The sequence below is a fragment of the Chiloscyllium punctatum genome, chromosome 3 (assembly GCF_047496795.1).
Source record: "Chiloscyllium punctatum isolate Juve2018m chromosome 3, sChiPun1.3, whole genome shotgun sequence".
Classification (NCBI taxonomy): domain Eukaryota; kingdom Metazoa; phylum Chordata; class Chondrichthyes; order Orectolobiformes; family Hemiscylliidae; genus Chiloscyllium; species Chiloscyllium punctatum.
The window spans coordinates 39,488,314-39,508,264 of NC_092741.1; the positions used below are offsets into that span (position 1 = coordinate 39,488,314).

The 19,951-nt window shown below is 43.8% G+C and overlaps 1 protein-coding gene across 2 annotated transcripts in view; it reads left to right on the forward strand.

The window, feature by feature from the left end:
• traf3ip2a (TRAF3 interacting protein 2a) overlaps positions 1-19,951 on the forward strand; it is an 88,857-nt gene that overhangs the window by 37,911 nt on the left and 30,995 nt on the right. For both annotated transcript variants that reach the window (XM_072551776.1, XM_072551785.1), the window contains 3 exons: positions 8,364-8,607; positions 18,956-19,170; positions 19,795-19,883. In XM_072551776.1, coding sequence (XP_072407877.1) covers positions 8,364-8,607; positions 18,956-19,170; positions 19,795-19,883 — 548 coding nt within the window. The remainder of the gene's footprint in view (positions 1-8,363; positions 8,608-18,955; positions 19,171-19,794; positions 19,884-19,951) is intronic.

The following is a 19,951-nucleotide window of genomic DNA, read 5'->3' on the forward strand; positions in this document are numbered from 1 at the left end:
CGGTCACATAGATGGGTTAACCCCAGGAAAGGTAAGAGAGATAGGCAGTTAGTGCAGGAGTCTTCTGTGGCTATCCCCATTTCAAACAGGTATGCTGTTTTGGAAAATGTAGGGGGTGATGGATTTTCAGGGGAACGTGGACAAACAGCCAAGTTTCTGGTATTGAGACTGGCTCCAATGCAATGAGGGTTACAAGATTGGGGACTCTCTAGTCTGAGGTACAGACAGACATTTCTGTGGCCAGCAGCGAAAAATCTGAATGGTGTGTTGTTTCCCTGGTGCTAGGATCAAGGATGTCTCAGAGAGGGTGCAGAATGTTCCGAAGAGGGAGGGGGCCAGCAGGAGGTCATTGTACACATTGGAACCAATGACACAGGAAGGGAAAAGGTTGAGATTCTGAAGGGCGATTACAGAAAGTTAGGCAGGCATTTAAAAATGAGGTCCTTGAGAGTAGTAATATCTGGATTACTCCTGGTGCTACAAGCTAATGAGGGCAGGAATAGGAATTTAGAGCAGATGAATGTTTGGCTGAGGAGCTGGTTTATGGGCAAAGGACTGACATTTTTGGATCAATGGAAGTTGTTTTGGGGTAGAAGTGACCTGTACAAGAAGGATGGATTGCAGCTAAATTGGAAGGGGACTAATATACTGGCAGGGAGATTTGATAGAGCTGCTCAGGAAGATTTAAACTAGTAAGGTAGAGGGTTGGGACCCAGGGAGATAGTGAGGAAGGAGATCAATCTGAGACTGGTACAGTTGAGAACAGAAGTGAGTCAAATAGTCAGGGCAGGCAGGGACAAAGCAGAGAACAAGGTAGGACTGATAAATTAAACTGCGTTTATTTCAATGCAAGAGGTCTAACAGGGAAGGTAGATGAACTCAGGGCATGGTTAGGAACATGAGACTGGGATACATTAGCAATTACAGAGATGTGGCTCAGGGATGGACAGGACTGGCAGCTTAATGCTCCAGGATACAAATGCTACAGGAAGGACAGAAGAGGAGACAAGAGAGGAAGGGGAGTGGCATTTTTGATAAGAAATAGCATTACAACTGTACTGAGGGAGGATATTCCCGGAAATACATCCAGGGAAGTTATTTGGGTGGAACTGAGAAATAAGAAAGGGATGATCACCTTATTGGGATTGTATTATAGACCCCCTAATAGTCAGAGGGAAATTGAGAAACAAATTTGTAAGGAGATCTCAGTTATCTGTACGAATAATAGGGTGGTTATGGTAGGGGAGTTTAACTTTCCAAACATAGACTGGTTTGTCATAGTGTTAAGGGTTTAGATGGAGAGGAATTTGTTAAGTGTGTTCAAGAAAATTTTCTGATTCAGTATGTGGATGTACCTACTAGAGAAGGTGCAAAACTTGACCTACTCTTGTGAAATAAGGCAGGGCAGGTGACTGAGGTGTCAGTGGGGGAGCACTTTGGGACCAGCGACCATAATTCCATTAGATTTAAAATAGTGATGGAAAAGGATAGACCAGATCTAAAAGTTGAAGTTCTAAATTGGAGAAAGGCCAATTTTGATGGTATTAGGTAAAAACTTTCAAAAACAGACGTTTGCAGGTAAAGGGACGACTGGAAAATGGGAAGCCTTCCGAAATGAGATAACAAGAATCCAGAGAAAGTATATTCCTGTCAGGGTGAAAGGGAAGGCTGGTACGTCTAGGGAATGCTGGATGACTAAAGAAATTGAGGATTTGGTTAAGAAAAAGAAGGAAGCATATGTCAGGTATAGACAGCATAGATCGAGTGAATCCTAAGAAGAGTATAAAGGCAGTAGGAGTATACTTAAGAGGAAAATCAGGAGGGCAAAAAGGGGACATGAGATAGCTTTGGCAAATAGGGTTAAGGAGAATCCAAAGGGTTTTTACAAATACATTAAGGACAAAAGGATAACTAGGGAGAGAATAGGGCCCCTCAAAGATCAGCAAGGCGGCCTTTGTGTGGAGCCACAGGAGATGGGGGAGATACTAAACGAGTATTTTGCATCAGTGTTTACAGTGGAGAAGGACATGGATGATATGGAATGTCGGGAAATAGATGGTGACATCTTGAAAAATGTCCATATTACAGAGGAGGATGTGCTGAATGTCTTGAAACACATAAAAGTGGATAAATCCCCAGGACCTGATCAGGTGTACCCGAGAACCTTGTGGAAAGCTAGGGAAGTGATTGCTGGGCCTCTTACTGAGATATTTGTATCATCGATAGTCACAGGTGAGGTGCCGGAAGACTGGAGGTTGGCAAACGTGGTGCCACTGTTTAAGAAGGGCGGTAAGGACAAGCCAGGAACTATAAACCAGTGAACCTGACATTGGTGGTGGGCAAGTTGTTGGAGGGAATCCTGACGGACAGGACGTACATCCATTTGGGAAGGCAAGGACTGATTAGGGATGGTCAACATGGCTTTGTGCATGGGAAATCCAGAACTGGCTCAAAGATAAAAGACAGAGGGTGGTGATGGAGGGTTGTTTTTCAGACTGGCGGCCTGTGACCAGTGGAGTGCCAAAAGGATCGGTGCTGGGCCCACTACTTTTCATCATTTATATAAATGATTTGGATGTGAGCATAAGAGGTATAGTTAGTAAGTTTGCAGATGACACCAAAATTGGAGGTGTAGTGGACAGTGAAGAGGGTTACCTCAGATTACAACAGGATCTGGACCAGATGGGCCAATGGGCTGAGAAGTGGCAGATGGAGTTTAATTCAGATAAATGCGAGGTGCTGCATTTTGGGAAAGCAAATCATGGTAAGGTCCTCGGGAGTGTTGCTGAACAAAGAGACCTTGGAGTGCAGGTTCATAGGTCCTTGAAAGTGGAGTCACAGGTAGATAGGATAGTGAAGAAGGCGTTTAGTATACTTTCCTTTATTGGTCACAGTATTGAGTACAGGAATTGGGAGGTCATGCTGCAGCTGTACAGGACATTGGTTAGGCCACTGTTGGAATATTGTGTGCAATTCTGGTCTCCTTCCTATTGGAAATATGTTGTGAAACTTGAAAGGATTCAAAAAAGATTTACAAGGATGTTCCCAGGGTTGGAGGATTTGAGCTATAGGGAGAGGTTGAACAGGCTGGGGCTGTTTTCCCTGGAGTGTCAGAGGCTGACGGGGATCTTATAGAGGTTTATAAAATTATGAGGAGAATGGATAGGGTAAATGGACAACGTCTTTTCCCTGGGATGGGGGGAGTCCAGAACTAGAGAATATACATTTTTGGGTGAGAGGGGAAGGATATAAAAGAGACCTAAGGGGCAACCTTTTCACGCAGAGGGTAGCACGTGTATGGAATGAGCAGCCAGAGGGAGTGGTGGAGGCTGGTACAATTGCAACATTTAAAAGGCAAATGGATGGGTATAAGAATAGGAAGGGTTTGAAGGGATATGGGCCAGGTGCTGGCAAATGGGACTAGATTGGGTTGGGATATCTGGTCAGCATGGACGGGTTCGACCAAAGGGTCTCTTTCTGTGCTATACATCTCTATGATTCTATGACCAGGTTATAGTCCAAAGGTTTCTTTGGAAGCCCGAGCTTTCAAAGTGCTGCTCCTTCATCAGGTGGTTGTGGAGTATAAGATCTTGAGACAAAGGATTTACTGCAAAAGTTTACAGCATGATGTAACCCTGGACCAATGGCGAGGAGTCACTGAAACAACTACACAGTGATATCAACGAGTTTCATCCCCCCATCAAACTCACCACCGACTACTCTGTAGTATCTGTCTCATTCTTGGACATATGCATCTCCATCAAGGATGGGCACCTCAGCACCTCACTCTACTGCAAACTCACGGATAACCTCACAAATGCTTCACTTCTCCAGCTTCCACCCAAAACTTATTAAAACAGTCATCCCCTACGGACAAGCGGTACGCCACATAGGATCTGTTCACATGTGGAGGAACATGTTGGCACTTGGAAGTACTCAAGAACAGGGTATGATGCTCAACTCATTGACCGCCAGTTCTGACATGCCACAGTGATAAACCGTAATGACCTCCTCAGGAGACAGACACAAGCTGCGACAGTACTTCCCAGGAGCTGAAAAACTATCCCATGTTCTTCACGGCCTGCAACACAATATCGATGAGGATGAGCACCTCGCCAAGACCTTCCCCACACCTCCACCAAACCTCAAACAGATCATTGTTCGCAGCAGACTGCCTGGCTCTCAGGACAACACCATATAACGTTGTCACGGTAGATGCTGCAAGACGTGTCAGTCTCGACCCGGATACCACCATTACACGTGGTGACACCCACCCACCATGTACTTGGCAGGTCCTCATGTGACTTGGCCAACCTTGTCTATCTCATACGTTGCAGGCAAGGATGCCCTGAGATATAGTACATTGGTGAGACTGAGCAGAGGCTACAGCAACGGATGAATGGGCACCACACAACAATCAACAGGCAGCAGTATTCCCTCCCAGTCGGAGAACACTTCAGTGGTCCGGGACATTCGACCTCGGATCTTCAAGTGACCATCCTCCAAGGCGGACTTCGGGACAGGCAACAACACAAAGTGGCTGAGCAGAGGCTGATAGCCAAGTTCGGTATCCATGGGGCTGACCTCAGACAGGACCTTGAGTTCATGTCACATTACAGGTGACCCCACTGCACTACACACACACACAGACAGACACACACACACACAGACACACACTCACAGACAGCCAGACACACAGACAGTCCTACAGACACACACACACACGTACTCCTACAGACCCATACACTCAGACAGACCCTCTCTCATAGAAGGGCTTATGCCCGAAACGTCGATTCTCCTGTTCCTTGGATGCTGCCTGACCTGCTGTGCTTTTCCAGCAACACATTTTCAGCTCAGACCCTCTCTCATACACAAGCTCTCTCTCATAAGCTCACACATACAATCCCAAACTCCCACAAGCATCCTCTCACAAACGTATACCCCTTTACACTCACAGTCACACACATAAGCATACACACACTGTCTCACAGACACTCAGTCCCCCCCATACACACACACCCACATGCACGCACACACATAAAAGTTTGTGGGTTGAATTTGTACTTGCAGAGTTACATTTTATTTTGCTCAAAAACTGCTTAAATCAATGTAAGATTCTATAAATCCCTTTTTGAGATTAGAATCAGTCTGAACATTGGTGCACAGACAGCCTCACACAGGGCACCTCCCACCTTCAATGCATTATCTGGGCTGACATGGCCTTTGAGAATGTAACTTTAAGAAAGTTCTGGGATTTACATATGAAAGAACTGAAACCAACATGGTCATTCTAAAAGATGAGAGACTTAACAAACAATCCAGGTCTTTTTCAATATATAATTTTAGTTACATCACACTGTAAACTTTTACTATAAATTCTGTGTCCTACGATCTAGTACTCCACAACCATCTGATGAAGGAGCAGTGCTCTGAAAGCTAGTGCTTCCATATAAACCTGTTGGACTATAACCTGGTGTTGTGTGATTTTTAACACTTGACTGGAGATCTTGTTCCAGGGAGCTGCCAATATCAGCAGTGATCCAGCGTCCAGGTGCAGTGGTGCTTGTAGACCCCGTGCTGAGGCTGGTTCTTCCCTCCACTTTACCCCCTCCTATGGTGAGGGGGTTGCTGGGTTTTTTGTACCTCATTAGAGATCTTAATTCAGCTGCTGCGATGGATGACAGCAGTGAACACAGATCAAAGACCCTCGCAGTATTAGAACTGCTGAAGTCACATGAATGCGAGAACAGGTAAGGGTAATAGATTTCTTTCCCTGAAAGAGAATTAATGAACCCTCAGATAGACTTTTACAGCAGTTGGTGCTAGCCTGATGATTATAATTCCTGAGATTAGTTTGAGCTGCCAGATTTAAACACTGAGTGTTAATTCCATCAATAGCCACAGTGGGTTTTGAACCCTTGCCCCCACAACATTAAGCAGGTCTTTGGAATATTAATCCAGTGACATCACTGCTATGCTGCAGTCTCCCAAAATCAATAAGCAGTTGTCATACTTCTGTACTTAAAGACTTTCCAACCTGTCAACTGTTCAGCCCCCTCAATTCTGACTGATGCTTGATTTCAGAGAATCCCTACAGTGGAAGCAGCCATTTGGCCCATCGAGTCTACACTGACCCTCAGAACAGAATCCAATTCAGACTCACCCGCCTACCCCATCCCTGTAATCCTACATTTCCCACAGCTAATCCATTTATCCTGCACATCCCTGGACACTATGAGCAATTTAGCGTGGCCAATCCACCTGACCTTCACATCTTTGGACTGTGGGAGGAAACCAGAGCGCCCAGAGGAAACCCACACAGACACGGGGAGAACGTGCAAACTCCACACAGACAGTTGCCAAGAGTGGGATCGAACGCAAGTACCTGATGCTGTGAGGCAGCAGTGCTAACCACTGAGCCACCATGCCATCTGAAATTTGTTCAAAATGAAAGCTCCAGTCAGCCCAGAAGAACTGAGCACTGGAATTAAAGCCAGATTCCAGGGTTTCAGATGTAAGCAATTGGTTTTTAACATATATTAATAGCAGACCCCACTGCCAGGTTAAGTCCCTTCCCACCACTCACCTAACATTCAAACTGCAGTCTAGCTCATGGTTTACAAGTTTGTAGAGTTGCCTTCTTTTTGTGTCCTTCCACCTCGGTTTCTAAAGCCAAGTCTCCCCTCAGTTCTTTAAAACAGCTTTCTCAATTTGTGATGCCAGCTTTTAATTTATATCCTCTCTGCTTCTTGAAAAAAATGTACCTTCTGTGAAGTATGTTTTGAAGATGTTTCTCGGAGAGGTAATAATATGATATTTAAATTTAAATCTTTCTTTAATCCTCATCTGAAACACTTTAGATGTCATAATTTCCCAGAGCAGTCAATCATCTCGGCTTTTTGAAGGAGTCGAACAATTTAATATCATTTACTGAGCTTTGCGATGGGGACAGAAATGCTTTGAACCTGGAAATTCAGATTCCTCCCATTTCATGGGCAACAGAAAAAAGACTTCTCGGTGTTTGATGGATTAGTGCAAGTTCAGGAGGAGAGAGAACTGTGTGCAAAACATTCCTGTCAGCACTTAATCTGTCACCTTTGATTATTTATGAATTTCCCAGCTGAACAATTAGCAAATTGTTTATGTTGTGATGTTGTGGAGTATAAATCACATGGCAAGCTAAATCTATTGCATTCAAAAGACAATGTTAGAAAAATGCACCAAGGTATTGATATTCATGTAAAATGGTAATCAGTGCTGCATCAAGTATCATTATCTTTACTGAACAGATACAAGATATCGAATTCTCCCTGGAATCAGCATCTATCTCAGTTTCCAGTTCTGCGTTCTAAGTCTTCAGCTACATTGTTGTAGGAAAGGAAAGTATTCATACTTTGTTTCAATGCTGTGAACAAGAGTCAGTTCCACTAGAGCCAGGAGTAAGCAGTTGCCACAACTCTAAGTCACCATGAGCATTTGAAATCTTGGCCAGATCCAGACTGAACAATTCATGATTTCTGCAAAGTTAAAAAAATCACGCTATACCAGGTTATAGTCCAACAGGTTAACTATAAGCCGGTTTTGTGTGATTTTTAACTTTGTACACCCCAGCCCGACACTGTCACCTGCAAATCATGATTCCTGCAGGTAATCTGCATACTTGGAGATGTCAGAACCTGCCAAATACATCACATGAAAATAAGTCTCTATCCGACCTTGATTAGTTCAATTTGACATGAGATACTGACAGGTATTGGTGCTGCAGTGGACTTGACCACCAAGCACTGGTGTAAGGCTGGTAGCTCTGATCCTGTCAAACTTTCTGCTGTAGGTTTGGTCAGAGCTATTGAGGAGAGGATGGCCACTGTTTGAGAAGGTAAAGGGACTCATTTTAATCTGGTTGATTAATAAATATTACTAAATTCATGCTGATCTGAACTTGCTCTACTTGTTCTCCAAATAGCTTGTTTGAGGTGGTTAGAAACCTCTGCTTGATTCAGGGCAGAAGAAAATTCTACTAGTGTTTGCCTCTGCTTCACCATTGATGGAAATCTGGCCTCTGGAGATATATAAGAGCAGGTTCCTCCTTGACTATGATGCCTCTCAAGGTGAGAGGGCAGGTCCTGTCCTTTTCTGAGTTTGGAAAGGAGTAGTAGACCCTTCAGTCAATGACCTGTTGGACCCAGAATGCACCCTGCATTAGGACAGAGGGTGTAAAAATGGGAGAATGAGTGTCAGGGGTGAGGGGATGGTTCCACAGCAACAACAATGGAAACAAGCTTTATCCAGATAAATACTGATTACTCCAGTGCAACTATTGGTCAATTAAGTCTCAGTTTGTTTTTACATCTCTATGTTACTAGATGGTGTGAGTGTCCCTCCCCAAGCCTGCAAGTGTGAACAGTGCTACAATAAGGCATATCAAAATGGTCTCCTTCCTCCATCCATGAGATATAACCAAGATGTCTCTGTGAGTGAGGTGTCACCCATTCAGCCATATGGATGTGGACTGGTTAACTCTTCCCCTCTGCACTTGGCAAGATATCCTTGTCATGAAGGACCACAAGGCAACTTCATCCAACGACCATCACAAGCACCAGTATATGGGTGAGTAACAGTTCCTTGAATTTCACTTGGTCACTACACATTCTTATCCCTCTCTGTCTGTTTCCAATGGTTTTTTTTTTCCCCTTTACACCCCTTTTCCAAATCCTTACATATAAATATATGTGTAAGTGTGAGGGAGTATGTGAATGTGAAGCATGCTTCTTCCTGTCTCTCAAATTCAGTCAAGTGGGAATTATTTCCTCACACTCCCGACCAATGCCCTGTAGATGACAGACAGGCTGTGGGGAGTCAGGAGGTAAGTTACTTGCTTCAGGATTCCTAGCCTCTGACCTGCTCTTGCAGCCACAGTATTTATCTGGTTAGACTTGTTCAATTGCTGATTAATGGTAACCCCCCAGGATGTTGACAATGAAGGATTCAATGAAGGATTCAAATGTCATTGACTGTCAAGTGGAAATGGCCAGGTTCTTTCTTGTTAGAGATGGTCATTGCCTGGCATTTATGTGGCATAACTATTTCTTGCCACTTAATAGCCCTGGCCTTGATATTGTTCAGGTCTTGCTGTATTTGAACCTGGACTGTTTCAGTATCTGACGATGGTGCTGAACATTAGGCAATTACCAGCAAAAATCCCCACTTCTGACCTTATGACGGAAGGAAGGTCATGAAGGTGGTTGGAACTCGGACACAGCTATAAGACAGCAGGTTAAATGAGACAGCAAGTGGCGCTTTGTAGCACTGTTCATGGCCAATCCATAACTTTGCTGATGATCAAAGTTAGCCTTATGGGGTGGTAATTGTGGGGCTTTTTGTGTTCAGGACAGACCTGGGCAATTTTCTGTGTTGTCAGGTAGATGCCAGTGTTGTACCTGTACTGGAAGAGTGTGTGTTCTGGAGCACAAGTCTACAGTATTGCTGCTGAAATGTTGTCAGGGCCCACAGTCTTTGCTGTTTCCAGTGCTTCCAACAGGTTCTTGATCTCACGTAGAGTGACTCACATTGGTTGGAGCCTGGAATCTGTGATTCTGGGGACCTCTGGGGAAGGCCAAGATGGATCATCCATTAGTCACATCGAGCTGAAGATGAAAGCAAATACTTCACCATTGTTTTTTGAACTGATATATTGAGCTTCACCACCGTTGAGACTGTAGATATTAGTGGAGGCTCCACCTGTGGTTAATTGGTTAGTTGTCAATCGCCATTCACAACTGGCTGTGGCAGGACTGCAAAGTTTACATCTGATCCTTTGATCTGTCTATCACTTGCTGCTTATGCTGTTCAGCACACAAGACCCCTGGTGTGCAGCAATATCTGGTTGACAGCCCATGTTTAGATATTCCTGATGCTGCTCCTGGCATACCCTCAAGAACAATGAACAATACAGCACAGGAACAGGCCTTCCAAATCTGCACCAAGTCATTTTGCCCTTCTATACTAAAACCATCTTCACTTACAGGATCCTTATCCCTCTATTCCCTTCCTATTCATGTGTTTGTCCAGGTGCTTGTTGAATGCTGCTATTCTGTCTGCTTCCACCATCTCCTCTGGCAGCGCGTTCCAGACACTCACCACCCTTTGTGTGAAAACTTGTCTCACACATCTCTTTTAAACATCCCCCCTCACACCTTGGACCTGTGTGCCCTAGTAATTGACCCCTCCACCCTAGAAATAAGCCTCATACCTTCCCCATTATCTATACCATTCACAATCTTATGAACTTCTATCAGGTCACCCCCTTAACTTCCTGCATTCCAGTAAAAACAAACTCAGTCTATCCAACCTTCCTTCCTAACTAAAATCCCCCATACCAGGCCATGAGTTTGTATATTGTGTTGGAGTATGATTCTGATGGGCTACAGAGCCTCACAGACATCATCAAGAAGTGAAAGGCAGGAGAAACTATAAAGGGTACTGAAACGTTGTTAGAACTGGATAAGTTCACATGAACATCTGGCTGAGAAGTCCTCAGGACCAAAGGATCTGTATTCCAAAGTTTAAAAGGAAATGATTGGTGAGTCAGTAAATGCATTGATGGCAACTTTCCAGAATTCCTGAAGGTTGCCATTAGATTGGAAAATTATAGGTGTGCCTCCTATATTTAAGAAGGTTGGGGGGCGGGGGGCTACAGAATGAAGGAAACTAGAGGCCACTTAAAATAGTAGGATACTTTGAAAATCTTAATGTGATGCAAGTGTGGGTCAGTTTGGGTTTGTTTTGAGAGGGAAAGTGTGTTGAATTATTCTATTAGAGTTCTTTGAGAAATTAAGAACAAGATTGATAAAGGATGGCCGGAAAATATTGAGTACTTGGGTTTTCAGAAGGTATTTGATAATGTGCAACATCAAAGGGGACTGTGCAAATTAAAAGTTCCTGGTGTAGAGCTGGTGACATACTAATTTCATGCAATTGAAAGCCTTTCACTGTATTTTACTGCATTCTTACAGGAAAATACACAAGTCAATAAAATCATTCAATTGAGCCTAGAGAGAAGAAAGCCGAATGGTTAAATGGGTCATTTTTAGGTGGACAAGCTGCAATTTGTGGAATACCACAGGAATCATTGCAGGGACCTCAACTATTCACAATGTGTGTCCCATAAATTGGATGGTTGCAGTATTTGCTGATGACTGTGTTGTGAAGGAGGACAGCTGGCTAAATTTGTTCTCTTTCACAATCCCAACATTTCTGGAAGCTGTGTGCTGCTTGGCTGATATACTTTGTCCAAAGAGCCACCCTCCAAATATGAGCCCAGACCGTTGACACTGTCAGCCTTTTGAAGAACATCCCTTGATGATGGAGCCCACTGTCCCACAGCACCCTGCGTGATATCTCATTGTCCAGGACTCCTTCAGCTGCAACTCAGTTGAATTCAGCAACTACTGTTCATTAAACATTGAACCTGGACCCTGGCCTCACAGAATTAGATACTGTCTTTAATGGCTGAGCTTCCAGCAACTTAGAATGCACAAAAATTAGTAACTATATTAGATAATGGTGTAAGTTTTTAACAAGACATTTCTGGATAATCACTGGAAAATTTAGACTGTACTTTTCAATCTTTTACTATATACATCACTGTTTTGCCTTAGAAATGTAACACCTCGTGTACCAGTCAGCTGTGTATTTAGGAGATAGAGGAACTTTGATGCTGTCTTACAGGACTTGGGTAGAAATGAAACTGTCAGTTTGACTTATGAGTTCAGTGTGTTCTACATGTTAACCCAGTCAGTGTTGGCTGTTATGTAAAAACCCAACTATATTAACTAGCTTGGAAACACAACAGTAGAACTGAACAGTGCAGCAGTTTAGCACCTTTTTATAAGACTTGTCAGACCTGGATTCAAATCAACTAACTCAATCTGAATTTAAATCTGAGCATACCTTTTGAGTAAATGGTATTTGGCACATTTCTGTTGTAGTGTGATATGATATGATTCACAATATCACTTATTCATTCACATCCTCCTGGTTGGTATTCCCTCCTCTCTCAGTCACTTGGCTCTCAGTATCTTTTGAGCCATGGAATCCCTACAGCATGGAAGCAGGCCATTTGGTGCATCAAGTACACACCAACCATCCAAAGAGCATCCCACCCAGATACACTCCCCTACCCTATCCCTGTAACCCTGCATTTCCCTTGGCTAATCCACCTCGCCTGCACACTGTCGGGCAATTTAGCATGGCCAACCCACCTAACCTGTACATCTTTGGCCTGTGGGAGAAAACCAGAGCACCTGGAGGAAACCCTTGCAGGCAATGGAGAGTATGTGCAAACTCCACACGGACGGTCACCCAAGGGTAGAATCAAACCCATGTTCCTGGCACTGTGAGGCAGCAAAGCAGATCTTTATAACTATGAACCTGGGCTGTCTGCGTCCTCCTGAGCATGGTTTGTTGGATCTAATGTGGTGGAAACACTTGCCTTCCCCTCCATCTATCGCTGATCAATTCACCAGCCTTCCTGATGTTCCCTCCGTCTATCACTGATCAATTGACCAGCCTTCCTGATGTTCCCTCCATCTATCACTGATCAATTGACCAGCTTTCCTGATGTTCCCTCCATCTATCACTGATCAATTGACCAGCCTTCCTGATGTCCCCTCCATCTATCACTGATCAATTGACCAGCCTTCCTGATGTTCCCTCCATCTATCACTGATCAATTCACCAGCCTTCCTGATGTTCCCTCCATCTATCGCTGATCAATTGACCAGCCTTCCTGATGTTCCCTCCGTCTATCACTGATCAATTGACCAGCCTTCCTGACGTTCCCTCCACCTATCGCTGGTCAATTAACCAGCATTCCTGATGTTCCCACTGCAGGATGCCAGGCTAACTGTCAGTCTGAAGCACCCAGAGTCGGAAGGTCTAGCTGACAGAATAATAATCAGTGCCTCAGATAATCCTCTTGAAGCACACGTGTACACAGGCCTCATCATTGACTGAAAATCTTTGAGCCAGAAAGTCAGCTACTCACCGGTGACCCGTCGTAAGGTGAATCCGCACCACAGCTCATCTGGGCGCAAAGTCCATCTCGTAGGTTTGCCCCCACCTGACAGTACCCTATAGGGTACCCTTTGACCAGTGTGATAGAGGAAATAGAGTCTGATGGGAAGAGGCTTTTGTCTTAAACAAGAAGCAAATGGAATATATGCCTTTATTACAAAGGGAATGGGGTATAAAAGTAGGGATGTTTTGCTAAAACTTTATAGGCACTAGTCAGACCACATGTGAAATACTGTTTTGGGACTCTTATCGAAGGAAAAATATACTGGCATTGGTGGTAGTTCAGACAGGGTTCACTAGGCGGGCACAAGGTTGAATTGGTTGAGTAGGTTTCGCATGTACTGAATGGAAATGAGAAGATTGAGAGCCGGCCTTTTTGAAAAATAAAAGGGTAGATGTGGAAATGTTGTTTCCCTTTGTAGGAGCATCTAGGACCAGAGGGCACACCTTCAGAATAAAGGGTGGCACATTTCAAACAGAGATGAGGAATATTTCTTCTTCCAGGGGAATGAAGCTGTGGAATGTGTTCCCACAGGGGGCTGTTTGAATGGTACATTATGTATATTCAAGGCTGAGAGAGAGAGGTTTTAATCAGTAGAGGAATCAAGGATTATGGAGACAAGCAGGAAAGTGGATTTGAGGATCAGCAGATCAGCCATGATCTCATTGAATGGTGGAGCTGACTCGATGGGCTGAATGGCCTACTTCTGCTCTTCACAGAGCCTTATAGACTTACACAACATCACTTGCCTTTCCTATCCACCCACATCTCATGGGGCTGTAATATGATGAATTATATTCAGGCCCACCTCCATCGTGTAAGTCCAGAACAAGAGGTCTGTCAAAGAATATAGGGTCCACCATTTAGGGCTGGAATGAGGAGAAATGTCTTCACCTATAGAACAGTGCATCTCTACAAGTTACTGCCACAGAAAGCAGTTGAGGCAAAACACTAAATATTTGGAAGAATCAGTTATATATAGTGCTCAGGGATCAAAGGGTAAAGGGAGAGAGCAGAAACAGGAACAGGATATTGAGTTGATGATGGTATTGAATAGGCAGCAGGTTTGATTGGGCTGAATGACCTGCTGCTGTTCTTACTATCTTTGTTTCCATGTTTCTAAGTCTCTCTGGAGCTGGAAATGTGACCGGAGCCAGTGGGTATCTGTTTCAGTTAGACACGTGCCACAGTTGCATGACAGCTTGGTACAGCAACTACTCTGCCTGGGACCGTGAGAAACTACAGAAGGTGGTGTGCACAGCCCAGTCCATCACACAAGCCAACCTCCCATTCATGGATTCCATCTACACTTCTTGTCATTGCAAAACAGCTGCCAACATCATCAAAGACCCTTCCCACCCCAATAATACTCTCTTACAATCTCTTCCATCAGGCAGAAGATACAGAAGCTTAAACAGATGTACCAATAGGTTCAAGAACAGCTTTTCCCCTGCTGTAATTAGATTGCTGGATGGACCTCTTTAATTTCAAATCTAATGTTGATCTTGCTTTTGTTCACCTCCTGTGAAGCTGTAACCCTGTATACCTTGCTCTGCCTAATCACCCTATGATCTGTATGTTCTTGTATGTTATGAGCTGCATGGCCTGCTTGCAAAACAAAGCTTTTCATTGTACTCAGGTACATGTGACTATAACAAATCAAATCATCACATCAGTTGGGGGAGGAATAGGGGTTTGTAGTCAGGGTACATAAACCGGTGTCTCCCTTGTAGTTGGAAGGGTTTGGAATGAAATGAACTTTGATAATGTGTCTATGCAACTGCAACTAACCGAGTTCCTAATGCTCCCAGGCCCACAGCACAAAATAAGTCTCAGAAAGCTCATGAGAAACAGATTGGCACGCTCCCTCAGATAGGCCAGAAGGAGGGTGCTCTTGCAACCATTCAGATTGGTTCTTTTACATCTGTTACTCCCAAGTAAACTGAATGATTGCTTCGACATGCTGTTAACATTCTGTAACATGGGTGTATTCACACCGTGTAGCCATATACATGTCTGTTTGGATCACCTCAAGCATGTCAGCACTGCCTTCTCCAAATGAAATGGAAATGTCAAGGGGCCAGCAAGTGAACTTCAGGCTGATACCTCTCTTAGTCTATAACAGATACCTTCTCTTGTGTTCACAATCACCTGCTCTGAGAATTCGGCTGCATTTAATGTGTAAATTGAAGTTCTTTGATATAAATATCCCCCCTGACGTTTCCGGTGGGTGCACTCTGCAGGGTTTTTTTCTGTTCTCCAGACAACAACGTTGTCCTAAATTTCTCCTAGGATGCCTGAGCCCTCATATCTTGGCAGAACTCAAATTGGGTACTGTGCAAAGTGATACTCATAACTGTGAGAATTGTCCTTGCAAGCTGACTGCCCAGAGATTTGTAACAGTGGCTTATTGAATGTTCTCTCAGTCTTTTCATTTTGTATAATTAAAATGACCATTGCTATGACAGAATTTCTCAGGCTGTCTCATCCTCCCCAACAGCATTTCTCTCCAAACCCAGACGATGTAAAAATATGCTCCCAAATGCTGTAGCTCTTCTAAAAGAATGTAAGGTTGAGTTAAAAATGTGTTGCTGGAAAAGCGCAGCAGGCCAGGCAGCATCCAAGGAACAGGAGAATCGACGTTTCGGGCATAAGCCCTTCTTCGATTGAGTTACCCTACTTCTTTTTCAAGTGCATTGTTTTCTTGGTAAGTATCCAATATATTTGCATTAGTTTTTGCTCTTCCATCTGTAATATTGCTGAGCATTGGCCCAACTCCCCTAGGTGTTTGTGCGTGTGTGTACGTGAGTGAGTGAGAGAGAAAGAGCAGGAAGCCCAGTTGATCTGGAATAGCAGCTGAGATTTAGCTTTCGTACAAATGAAAGAAAGATAAGAAGTTTTATGAAGGGGCTTTTTTTTCTGTCAAATATGAAAAAGGAAACATGCATAAAAGATGGAACGTTAATAGAATGACCTGAATTTAACAGAAAGTTAAGGTATAAACAGCAGGAGGAAAGTGAAACAGAAAATCATACTGTAAAGCAGTCCTGAATTGTAAAACGTAATTGTCTCTCACATTACACCTTCACTCAAGAAAAGCCCAGCAATTACAGACCAAACCATTTCACTTCAGTGGTGGGAAACTAGGAGAAACAATAATTCAGGTTGGACCTAATAGTGACCAATGTTGGTTAATTAAGGAGAGCCAGCCTGGATTTCCAAAGGGAAAACAATGTTTAACTGACTTGATGGAGTTTAGTTTAAGCAAGATCACAGAGAGGATTGATATTGGGAACTCTGTCAACGTGGTTTATGTAGAGTTCCAAAAGCCATTTGGTTCAGAGTCACAAACAGGCCTGTGACCGAAGTTGTAGGTCATGGGATATAAGGAACAATAGCAACACAGATACTGAATTAGCCAGTTATAAGAAAGACAGAGTGATAGTTAATGGATATCTCTCAGCTTGGAGGAGTGTTTGGAGTGTAGTTCACCAGGATGTAGTTATCATCCTGATATATATTAGTGATCCAGACTTTGGTAGGTAGGGGATAATTTTGACATTAGAAGATGGTTTAAAACTTGGAACTGTAAAGAGGATAGAGTCAAATCTGGAGAGGACATTGCCAAGTTGGTGCAGTGGCAGAGAGGTGACAGATAAGGCTCAGTGCAGAAAATTGTGAGGTGATACATTTTAGTAGAAAACACATGGAGAGACAATATAAAATAAAGGACACTATTTAAAAGGCTGCACAGGAGCAGAAAGACCAGAAGGTATGGTGAACATGTAACTAAATTTGATAAGATGTAGGGACAGCAGTTACTAAAGCAGCCAGTATTCTAGGCTTTATTGCTATTGGTATAGAATACAAGAACAGAGAGGATATGCTGTAAAAGACACTAGTTAGAATTCAGTTGGAGTAGTGTGCACACTTCAGGAAGGATGTGAGTGTGGTGGAGAGGCTGCAGAAGAGGTTCATGTGAATGTTTCCAAGTATGAAGATACACTGGAGAACTTGGAACCACTGTCTTTGGAGAGGAGAAGACTAAGAGGAGATTTGATAGAAGTTTAGAATTTCATGAAGCATTTGAACAGAGTAACTGAGAAGAGGCTATTCCCACTTGTGAAAAATAAGGACCAAAAGGGCATGGACTCAAAGTAATTTTCACCAAAAGAGGGAATGCAACCTGAGAAGGACGTTTTCCCACAGTGAGTATTGGGTTCTGGAATGCACTTCCTGGACGTACAGTACAGTTTGTTTTAATGGAAGCGTTCAGGGGATCATGAGATGGTTATTGAATAGAAATAATGCACAGGATTATGAGAAGCATGGCACTCAAATTATAAAGCCCATTCACAGAGGTGATGCAGACGTGATGGGCCAAATTAGGGGAGGTAATGGCCTCATGGTATTATCGCTGGATTGCTAATACAGAGACCCAGATAATGTCCAGGTTCAAATCCCACCACGGCAAATATGAAATTTGAATTGAATATATGGGAAAAAATATCTGGAATTCAGAATCTAATGATGACCATGAATCCACTGGTCAATTGTTGGAAAAACCCATCTGGTTCACTAATGCCCTTGAGGGACGGAAGTCTGTCGTCCTTATCTGATCTGGTCTGGCCTACATGTGACTCCAGACCCACAACAATGTAGTTGACCCTTAACTACTCTCTAGGCAATAAACACTGCCTAGCCAGCAGCACCTCATCCTGTGAACGAATAGATAAATAAAATGGCCTCCTTCTATACCAAAACCATTCCAAGATTCATCCAAAACCTTCAGCATCCTTTTGGATTGTTAGTGTTTGTTGGTGAGCACCACATTCCTCTAAACAACAGAACTGATAGACTGTGGTGTTGTTGTGTCCAGGAGATGCCAGGTTCTGAGGGGTTGGTAGGACCTCCAGCCCCAGCATTGTGATCCCAGCAGCATGCCCACTCACAGATCAGTCAGCTGCCGGGATTGCAGGAAGATCCAGCAGGCTCCTGACCTCTGTTTCCATCTGGGAAATTCTTCCAAAACCCTAACCCAAGTGGTTAGGCCACTGTTGGAATATTGCATGCAATTCTAGTCTCCTTCCTATTGGAAAGATGTTGTGAAACTTTAAAAGGTTCAGAGAAGATTTACAAGGATGTTGCCAGGGTTGGAGGATTTGAGCTATAGGGAGAAGCTGAACAGGTTGGGGCTGTTTTCCCTGGAGCGTCAGAGGCTGAGGGGTGACCTTATAGAGGTTTATAAAATTATGAGGAGCATGGATTCAATAAATAGACAAAGTCTTTTCCCTGGGGTTCGGGAGTCCAGAACTAGCGGGCATTGGTTTAGGGTGAGAGGGGAAAGATATAAAAGAGACCTAAGGGGCAACGTTTTCACACAGAGGGTGGTACGTGTATGGAATGAGCTGCCAGAGGAAGTGGTGGAGGCTGGTACAATTGCAACATTTAAAAGGCATTTGGATGGGTCTATGAATAGGAAGGGTTTGGAGGCAGATGGGCCGGGTGCTGGCAGGTGGGACTAGACTGGGTTGGGATATCTGGTTGGCATGGATGGGTTGGACCGAAGGGTCTGTTTCCATGCTGTACATCTCTATGACTCTAAGTGCCACCGCTCAGCTTCGGAAATTGAATCCAAACCTGTGCCCAACTTCCCAGCTCTGAGAGCTACTGCATTAATGGCATTGCCATGTACAAGGATTGTCTCCACCCAGCAGTATTAAAAATTCAGTTCATGGTTCATCTCTTCCCTGAGAATTCTCATGACAAAGACTGACACTTATATAAACCTAGATTTCTCACTTCTAATGATATTCTGATCAAAATGACGAGCTTAAGCTACCTCTGTTATCAATAAAATTATGGTTTTCTTCTCCCCAGGAAATATCCCAGTTGTGTAAATGCCAGAGATTTGCACTGTGAGGCAGCTGGACGTATGATTGCAGTTGTCCCTCAGCATGAAGGGCTCCCTCTACATGAGAGAGGTCACATTGCCTGTGCTTATCCCATCTGCCATACCAACACAAGGGACAGTTCCACCAGTGGCATTGATGGACAAGGCACTCTGCGAACTGTGAACCTGCCGGATGCATTACGTAAGTCTCTTGTTTCTCTCACTCGCCTCTCCTCATCGCAAGGAGACACTCTGGGAGCTCTTAATCTGGAAGCTGCAGGGGAACTGCCGAAAATCAAAGGAAGCCCTTTTCTCATTAACACTCTTGCTCCAGACTAAAAACATAACTAAACCAATTATCTCATCAATGGACAGGCCAGACCAGCATAACATGACCACTCTCAGTCACATTGCTCCAGCTTTTGAAAGAAGACCCAACATTAAAATGGCTCAAAGCCATTGGTGAGGTCATTGGGTGGATTGCCCAGACTGATGGCCTCATTACAGCTGATCCAAGATCCAGTCACATGTTACTGGATGTGAGATCTTGCTGTGTACACATGGGCAGCTAGGTTTGCCTCTGTAGCTGTGGCTGCAATTCCAAGGTGTTCCATTGGTGGAAAAGCATTTGAATTGCAGATGTCAACAAAGGTACTGTACAAATACAAAACTCCTTCTTTTCACTCATGTACAAAGTAAAACCTTGTTCCTTCTGTCATTGCTCTGACCATAGCAGAGTGTACCTCACACCTTTCTGTGTTTGACTGACACTTTGACAACCACAATGGGTTGAGTGGATTTTCTGAAGATGTTGTTTCTTTTGTAGGAAAGGTATTCGTTACTTATTCTGTGGACTCAGCTAATGAAATTCGTATCTTTGTGAACTTCCTGCGTGTTAACGGTTTCGAAACAGCAGTAAGTAATGCTCCCAGGCCAGTTACACATGATTTATTCCTCCGAAGAAGGTCCCACCTTCGCCTGAG